We start from the raw sequence: 9365 nt of genomic DNA on the forward strand, positions 1-9365 counted from the left end.
TAGAAAATACTGTTACATGCAAGTCTCAACAGTAATATGGCAACCCCTATAACACATTACTTGACTTGGGTTGATTTTAAGTCTATTGGTCTATTATAAAATACAGTCTCACTTCATGCTTGTATGAACACTTTATAACTACTTAAATAAACTTAGGATTACTTTCTTTATGAAAGATTAATGCTTTTTATATATAGTTTTAGTTATACCATATCTTATTAAAATAAATGATTTAAATAAACAATTTATTCATTAAAATTTATATCCTAAAACAATTGTCTTTAGGACACTAAACTCCAACAGATGCAACATGCTCATTCTTCCTAGTTAACAATGTATGTGCAATGGTACCAGAGAAGGCAATATTATCCAAATTCATAAGATGTTTGAAACGTCTTTAAAGGCCTTTATTTGTGACACTGTCAAATTATTTTGCAGATCCACCATGGCAACAATATCACCTCTAACTATTATTGTACCTTTTAAACCAAGCTCCACAGATGTTTGAATTTTACAGCACTATCTGATTTTAGCGTTGCCACTTGACTCTGTAAAATTGAAAATAGTTTGCATTATAGATAATATATTTGCATTTCAGACAATACAATGTGGATTTCATATTTACAATTTGTATTTAAGTAAAAACAGTATGTGTTTTGTAAAACAGACCAACTTCGCAATTCATCTAAAGGCTTCACATTTACCTATTTGCAAGGCAACAAAATTCGCAATTTCATTCGATTGCGAAACAGGTGGAAAATTGTGATTTACAATCCAAGTGGATTGTTTGCAATATCCATATTGCGAAGCACTTTGCTAAAAAAAATTGGCTTGACATTTAATCCAAAGGCTTCGCATTTACCTATCTATGAAGCCATTTGCTAAAAATGGCTTCGCAATTCATCAGAAGTCTTCGCATTTACCTATTTGCAATTCCCATTTGGCTAAAAAACGGCTTTGCAATTCATCAAAAGTCTTCTTGCCTATTTGCGAACCTCTTTTGCTAAAAAAAAATGGCTACGAAATTCATCATAAGGCTTCTCATTTACCTATTTGTGAAGTTCTAGATGGGGATTTAGGGTTTATTGCTGCTCAATTTGGTAATTAAGAAGCAAACTCATAAAATGCGAAGTATCGCAAATGAATTCTGAACCTAAATCCTTCAATTTCTAAACCAATAAATAAATACATCTCAAATGAATTTGAAAGTCATCATTATACCATTAACACTAAGGCCATGTTCTTTGTTACCTAATTTTAGTATCAGTAATTTCAGTTCAGTTCAGTTCAGTTCAGTAACATTCAGTTCAGTTCACTTAATTTCAGTAAAAAAGAATAGGGTCTAGCCCTAACCAAACATAACACATTAAATCAATGTTCAATTACAACAAAAGTAAAACCTATAACCTATTCGAAATACATAATGCAAAAACCCAAAAAGATAGAGAAAACTTACATTTTATTTAGTTTATCAACCTTTTGCATCTTCTTTTCGGATTTCGCCATGATTTATCCTTCATTTTTGTTTCACAAATCGTTTGTTTTATCGCAAATAGCAAGAGAATTAGAGGGGTTATGAGAATAAGGATGTTTTGGATATATTGTAGGTGTCTAATTTGATACAATGAGTTGTAATGGTCTAAAAATATAAATAGAACACCTATTGGATTAGTTTTGTAAAAAACCCCATGCTTAAACTTGCTTGCTAAACTCTACCGGCCAACTTTAAGGCGCATTTTTGAAAAAGAAAGGAAGGAAACTACCTACCGACCTACTAAAAAACCCTCCCCACCTAAATGTTAGCAATACTGAATCAGTCTTCTTTGACTGCCTTGCCTTTGTTTCTTTATTTCTACAACTCTTCATCTTTTGACCTTTCTTCCATTTCGGTTTTTATATATTTCTTTTCTTCACTTCTTTTTATTAATCAATTCCTACAATGGACGCTACTGCTTTTTCTTCTGGACTTCCGCAGATCAAACTCTCTTCTTCCAATCCTAAACCGTAAGTCTCAATTATTTTATTATTATTATTTTTTAATTGTTCGCTAATTCATCCACTTAAATAATTGGGTCATTTCATTCTTCCGTGATCGCCTTATGTCTCTACCTTCTCTTTCACAATTCTCATAGATTTCTAACTTTGTAATTTTATTTCAATGAATTTTACTGGATTAATGTATTGATGCTGTTTAAATTAACATTTGGGGGAGGAAGGAGGGAGCGGGTATTGGGGTTTTCTTTGGGGGATTTGCTCCAGTCAACAATGGTAAAATTACTGTTCGTTTCGATTATTGCAGAATATATCTTTAATTCATACTTTCTAGAATTATTTTAGTATCTCTTCATGCGGTTAAAATTGTGAATTTGCCTGTCTTGCTAGTGGAGATGTGAGTTTGCGTGTGTTACCAATCGATTGTAGATCCTTTCTTCGCAAATGGCTATGCTTAGGTTCTTGATAATGGTTTTGAAAACATTTTCACTTGCTTGTTTTGCCTGTTATAAATTTCTAGCGAGTAATTTAGATTTATTACCATGAGATTCCAATTTCTTTTCTATTTGCAGATCATGGCCCCGAGCCTCATCTGTCATGTCTATATCTTGCCGCTCATCTGGAGAGTTACCAGAATTTGACAAGTACTCTTCCCAAGCAATAAGGGTTTCGAGCTCTAGTTCAAATGATAGAAGTGTTACCATATCCGGGGGATCACGCCTGCACAGTTCAGCTCACAAGAGAAATTCAATTGGCCAAATAACTTGTGCAGCCTCATCGGGAGTTTGCCCATATGATGAAGCTTTTGTTGATACTCAGTCACATGCTACAAATGATAGAGTTGGTGTGCTGCTTTTGAATCTTGGAGGGCCAGAAACACTTAATGATGTTCAGCCATTTTTGTTCAATTTATTTGCGGACCCTGTATGCCAATTTATTTGTTCTTCTGATACATCTACTATTTTGAAATTTGGATTAGGGCATCATACTGATAATCCCAGTGTCATATTACAGGATATCATACGACTTCCTAGGTTGTTTCAGTTTCTTCAGCGTCCTTTAGCTCAATTGATTTCTACACTCCGTGCTCCTAAAAGTAAAGAAGGTTATGCTTCCATAGGTGGTGGCTCACCTTTGCGTAAAATAACTGATGACCAGGTAAATACAAGCTCATCTGAAATGCCTGGCTTCTTTTTTTTTTTTTTTTTTTTTGGGTGCCTGTTATTTTGGGGTAGCATTGATTCAGCCTTTATTTTTCAAATCGATTTTCTGGCTTCTTTGCTTCACTTTGTTACCTTTTTTTGGCACTATGTGTATTGAGTATGGCTTTCTTGTTTTTACATGCCCAAGTTACATATTTAAAATACTTGTTTCAGGCACAAGCAATCAGAATGGCCTTAGAAGCAAAGGGCATGGCTGCAAATATATATGTTGGAATGCGGTATTGGTACCCTTTCACTGAAGAGGCTATTCATCAGGTGACACTCCATTTTTTGTTTTTAACTCGCATCATATTTAGAGCTTCATTATGAAGTTTGTAGTGATCACTTCTTGAACTTGCAATTTTTTATATTTCTTTGGCAGATCAGAAGTGACAGGATAACAAGGCTTGTTGTACTTCCACTTTATCCACAGTTCTCCATCTCCACAACTGGGTCCAGCCTCCGTGTTCTAGATAATATATTCAGGTGTATATCCGTGCCAATTTTATATTTGTTGCTACTTATTTTATTTTATTTTGGCTTATGAAAGGTATATGTCCTTTGTCAACCTCTTCTAAGATAAGTGATCTTTCAGGGAAGATGCATATCTTTCAAGGTTGCCCGTCTCTATTATACAGTCTTGGTATCAAAGAGAAGGCTATATTAAGTCTATGGCTGACTTGATTGGGAAAGAGCTGCTGCAATTTACTAAGCCTGAGGAGGTGTGAATTTTAACTATTCCATAGTCTTAATTTAAATTATTTAATGCACACAACTTGAGTAGATTGCTATTTGTTTGTATTTGTCATTTGTTTATTTAGACTAATCATAATTCTTCATTTCCCTGAAAACTTAGGTCATGGTATTCTTTAGTGCTCATGGGGTGCCAGTGAGTTATGTGGAGGATGCCGGAGATCCTTACAAAGATCAGATGGAGGAGTGTATAAATTTAATCATGCAGGAACTAAAAGCTAGAGGATTCGACAATGATCACACTCTTGCTTATCAGGTTAGTTTGTTTCAATTACTTGTTCATTTTCTGTAACCCCATCACCTGATTGTGGCGAGTATATTCTTATTGATGTTTTAATACAAACACTTAAATTCTTTCCTGCCCTTCCATCACAATTTTACTGCAGAGCCGAGTTGGGCCTGTACAATGGCTGAAGCCCTACACTGATGAAGTTCTGGTTGAGCTTGGCAAGAAAGGGGTGAAAAGCCTTCTTGCTGTTCCAGTAAGGTAAACAAAAACTAGCTTGTCTGCATGTAATTAAGCATAGTTGTAAACAGTGGGTGGAAGTTTGAGAAATCACGTCATTTTCAGTTTCAGTGCTCATTTGCATTTGTGGGCTTTTGTTATTTGTAGAAAGTTGGCATCTTTAGTACTAATTAAGTGTTGTAAGAAAGGAATTATTACAATGTAGAGTTTCACCGAGTATTCTTGATGAAGTTTTAGCTACTCCCTAAGAATGATATTATTTGGGAAGTGATACAAGTGATTTTAGTTGCATGAGATTCCACAAGTAAATTGCTTTAAGTTATTATATCAAAATACTTGATGGCATTGTAAGCATTGCAGCACGTGTTAATTTTTTCGGATGCATCTACATACTTGCTCCCAAAACACATTTTTGAATGAAATCTGTCAATTTTCTGTATGGGGTCATGTTTGAGTCCTTTGCAGCAATAGATAGAGATGAGTGAATTATCTGTATCTGGAGAAGCTGACCTAATTATGTAAATTCCAGCTTTGTGAGTGAGCATATAGAGACCCTTGAAGAGATAGACATGGAGTACAAGGAGTTGGCACTTGAATCTGGCATTGAGAATTGGAGGCGTGTACCTGCTCTCGGTTTGACCTCATCCTTCATCTCAGACCTTGCAGATGCAGTGATGGAAGCCCTGCCTTCAGCAAAAGCCATATCAAATGCAGAGAGCACCGAAGAAGAAGCTGACTATGATCCATTTAGATATGCTGTCAAAATGTTTTTCGGGTCAATCTTAGCATTTGTTTTGCTTTTGTCCCCAAAAATGTTCCTTGCTTTCCGGAATCATGTCTTTTGAAGGTGATTAAGAAAATTACTATTAGGTCTTATACAGGATATTTTTTTAGAACAATGGAGAATGAAAGTGCTGGCTGTGTTTTACAGAAGAGTTAATCAGGATTCTGATTTATAGTCATTTTTGTTTTCTTATTCAAGGACGCAAATAAAAGAGCAAAAGGAACAAATTTGAAAGAGTTGTCTGTAGTTTTTAATTAGAATATCATGTCACGTATACAAAGTTATATATACATTTCCGTTATTGTTGTACTAAATATATTTTGGATGATAATTTTGGCAACAATTCCTGCAGGAAATTATACCCATATTTAGTCTTTCTTATTTTTAGTTGCTTGATGGAGAAACTACCAAGAATACTCAAATTGGATGGACTGTTATTTTTAGTTATTTACCGTTAATCAAATGAAAAGCTATGTTGATAATAGAACAAAGGGAGTTGATTATTCCTTGCTCTTTCAAATTTTATGCAAAAGAACATAATGTTGTGGTGGATTGATATTTCAGGAGAAGGTAAAAAATGTAAAAATCTATAATTGCAACTCCAAAGGCGATATAGATGCAGCACTCAAACATAGTAGCCGGTAAATGTGAACCCTCGACCTACAATTTCACCTGCACAAAACCACCCAAAACACTCTAACCCAAACAAAGCTGCAATAGTAGCTTCCTCCACCTTTAAATCCTGCCTGTTTCTCCATAGCTGCTTCATATATTCAACCTCCCTACAAATTGCTTCATAACGCCCAGGAATACTGTTTCAAAAAGCAATTTGAAGAATGTGTAAGACAATTTATTATCTGACAAGCAACAATTGTTATACAAATGCACAACTTTTGATCAAGATTCACGACTTATATACAGGGGACAAGAGATGGATAACCTTCGAATAATCTCATTCGTATTATGAAACAACAGTACATAAGACCATCCTACGTGTCGCAGTAGTAGAGAATCTAACTACTAGGGATGAGATAAGAGACTATGCTGTGGCTAGTGACTAGTCTAAAATTATTTAAGCGCAAGACTGTGCCAGATACTTCTTTTACTCGATGGTTTGCCACTTCATGTCTTTAAAAGGCATGCACCAATTTGAAATCTTAGCAATGGAAACAATGAAAATAATTGGCTTTTTACACTAAATTTAATTCAAATGCCATATGTAGAACCTCCTGCAGGCCAGAATGTAAACATTTGAAGTTAAAATAATACAGCTTCAAAAGAAGGCGAAGATAATCAACTGTAGGGGAAATAAATAAAACGAGGTTCAAAATGGATGTGCATTCTTAATCATAACCTGGTATCTGCATCTGTGTTAATATAGAATTAATACTAGGGGAGAAAAAAAAAGGTTAATTTAATTAAAATCACCCCCTACCACAGCTGTAAACGCCTAAATCCTTATTAGATTTAGAATATATTTCTAGAGATAATATCTTCTCGGATTCTTCAGGTATCTAACGTTAAGATTTTGAAAAAGCGAACGAGTTGTGTACATCTTGTATCACTAGACTGATTGAGCAACATGCTCAACTACTTGTATATATATACCCTGTCAATAGAACAGTGGAAGAATGATTTTCTTCACCATATCTCCTGCTCTATTATAGTTTGAATGATCTTGTTATCACTAAACTGATTGAGCAGAATGCTCAAACTACTTGTATTATACATACTGTGTTAATATATCATTGGAAACATGCTTTTCTTCACCATATATCCTGCTCTATCAGTCCTCACTGTTTCAAAATTCGTACTTTTAATCCCCTGGGTTGAAATGGCATCATTCATCATCTTTTGTTGGAAACATGTTAATATTAATAAAATCTTAATGAATTTGCATTTCAGCTCCAATTTCAATACTAAAAAAAAAAGGGCGGCCCGGTCGCACTACGCGTCCCCGCTGAGCGAGGGTCCGGGGAGGGGTCCCACCACAAGTAGGGGTGAGCAGAACCGAACCGAAAACCCAAGGACCGAAAAAACCGGACCAAAAAAACCGGACCGAATTATAATTTGGTTTGGTTTGGTCCTAATTTTTAAGCTAGTTTGGTTTTCGGTCCGGTTTGGTTTGGTCTGATCCAAAACCAAACAAAACCAAACCAAAATACAATATATACTACTTTTAGTTTTAAGGTTTTAAATTAATTAACTAATTAAATATAGAAAAGAAAAAACAATTAAATATGTTTTTTTTTCTCTCAACTAATTATATATACAAAAGAAAAGCTAATTATATGATTATTGTCTTTATATAATTATTTAGTTAGTGAAGACACGAGTAGTTGTAGGTTTCTAGTGCTTTGTTTGGTCCAAACCGAACCGGACCGAAATAATTTGGTTCGGTCCAAACCAAACCGAATTATAGGTTTGGTTTGGTCTTAAAAAATAGAGGTAATTTGGTTCGGTCCAATTCGGTTTGGTTCGGTTTTTGAACCGAACCGGACCATGCTCACCCCTAACCACAAGGGTGTACTGGGTCCAATTTCAATACTAATTTTGATAAATTTAATCTTCATATTTATCACTGTTTTCAATAGTATTTTGATAATTTCACTACATTTACAACAACACATTTTTATTAGTTAACATGAAAAGAGTATTTGTAAAAAAAGAAAAATTGAAAAACATAAAGGACCAGGAACTTTGTTAAAATATTATGACACGGTATAGATTTGAAAAAGAATGTGATTGAATTTGACTCCTTTCCAAAGGCAAACTTCAGGGATTGTGGTTGTAATAGCAGTAACAAACTCAAACATCATTAAAACCAGCATGAATCTTCCTCGCATATAGCACAATTAGGAGTTATGAAGTAGGACAGTTTATGCATAATAGTTAATGGTTCTTTTTACATGTCCCTTTCCATACATAAAAAATAAATTAATCCTAAATAAAAAGTACTTCTCTTCAACAAGATATTCATGAATTACATCAGGATTTAGCCACTTAGTCCAATAGTTCTGGACTCCAAATGCAATTCAAACCAGCTCAAACAAATGATTGCCCAAAAAACTGATATCAGAAGTGTAAACACCTAATTTATAACAAGGAACTCGATATTGCACTTAATTTGCAAATGCATAAGCATATGAATTGCTCAGAGAATTTAATTTAATCTGGCTTGAGCTAGAGATCAATTAAATATGCAAAACATTTGTTCGTTAGAAGTGGATACTAACCTAGCAAGACGAGTGTAAAACAACTGCTTTGATAAAAGATTGCATTTCTCAACAGTGGGTGGTTCCAGGATGTGCTGCTTGTTCTGCTCTAATATCTGCTTGTAGTAAGAAACACCGTGCTTGGCCACGAACTGGGAGGCCTGAGTTGCCTTTGATTGCAACTGTGTTAGCTTTGATGCCATTGCTTTCCCTGAAACAGTCATACATAACCACCATAAAAGAAAAATCAGAATGAAATTGAGATCTGACTTTTTACTTTACCATAAGAAAGGGTAAGCAATGTTATACAGTGGAGCAAACAAGCAGAAATTTAAGGATGTTTAGTAATTAGTACCACTTGAAGGAACATCAATGGTTGAACAAAGCCCTAAATCAATGAAGTAATTACTAGATTCTAGAACAACTAAGAGTGGTATATAAAGTACCAGTAGTACACCAATATATCCGAGCTTTAAAATTGAAGATTATTCTGTATGAAACAAACTAAAGAAGAAGCGAAAATCGGGGTAAAGACAAGTAAATAAAAATCCTTACCCTGTCGCTGCTCTGCTCGGCTGGTGATGAGAGAAAGAGAGTTGCAGGTTTTATATTTTATTACGGTGGGTTTTGTGGGTTCTGTTCTATTGAAAGAGAGTCCGATCCAGTGTTTCTGGGTACAGGAGGGATAAAGACCTAACTAAGGGGAAGGTACTAGTACCAGTGCCTTTAGTTTTTTGGTTCGGCAAATTATAAAATTTGGTTAAATGGAAGTGTATTTATATATTTAGAACAATTATCCAAACCATTACTTATCTAAATTATAGGTGCCCGCTATCCTCACTGCCTTTAAAAACAAAGTAAATTACTTTGTTATTTCTAAACCAATGATATAAAGACAAGTCACAGATTATTTTGTAGAGTTCTTTACCAATCAACTTACTACCTTCTCTTCC

At 34.7% G+C, this 9365-nt stretch overlaps 2 protein-coding genes across 2 annotated transcripts; one reads left to right on the top strand and one right to left on the bottom strand.

Annotated features, from left to right (window-relative positions):
• Positions 1-1822: 1822 nt before the first annotated feature.
• Positions 1823-5562, top strand: LOC136202426 (ferrochelatase-2, chloroplastic). The gene is made up of 9 exons (XM_065993033.1): positions 1823-2004; positions 2565-2916; positions 3007-3150; positions 3369-3470; positions 3577-3680; positions 3790-3916; positions 4051-4203; positions 4334-4434; positions 4943-5562. Exons 1-9 carry the CDS (start codon positions 1940-1942, stop codon positions 5256-5258), a joined length of 1464 nt encoding a protein of 487 aa, XP_065849105.1. The 5' UTR covers positions 1823-1939; the 3' UTR covers positions 5259-5562.
• A 108-nt stretch (positions 5563-5670) lies between these two features.
• On the bottom strand, positions 5671-9147 carry LOC136202427 (uncharacterized). Its single transcript, XM_065993035.1, has 3 exons — positions 8968-9147; positions 8434-8623; positions 5671-6009 (listed from the first exon to the last, which is right to left on the bottom strand). The coding sequence occupies exons 2-3, from the start codon at positions 8613-8615 to the stop codon at positions 5823-5825; spliced, it is 369 nt and encodes a 122-aa protein (XP_065849107.1). The 5' UTR covers positions 8616-8623; positions 8968-9147; the 3' UTR covers positions 5671-5822.
• Positions 9148-9365: the final 218 nt, after the last annotated feature.

This window comes from Euphorbia lathyris, chromosome 8 (assembly GCF_963576675.1).
Source record: "Euphorbia lathyris chromosome 8, ddEupLath1.1, whole genome shotgun sequence".
NCBI classification, from domain to species: Eukaryota; Viridiplantae; Streptophyta; class Magnoliopsida; order Malpighiales; family Euphorbiaceae; genus Euphorbia; species Euphorbia lathyris.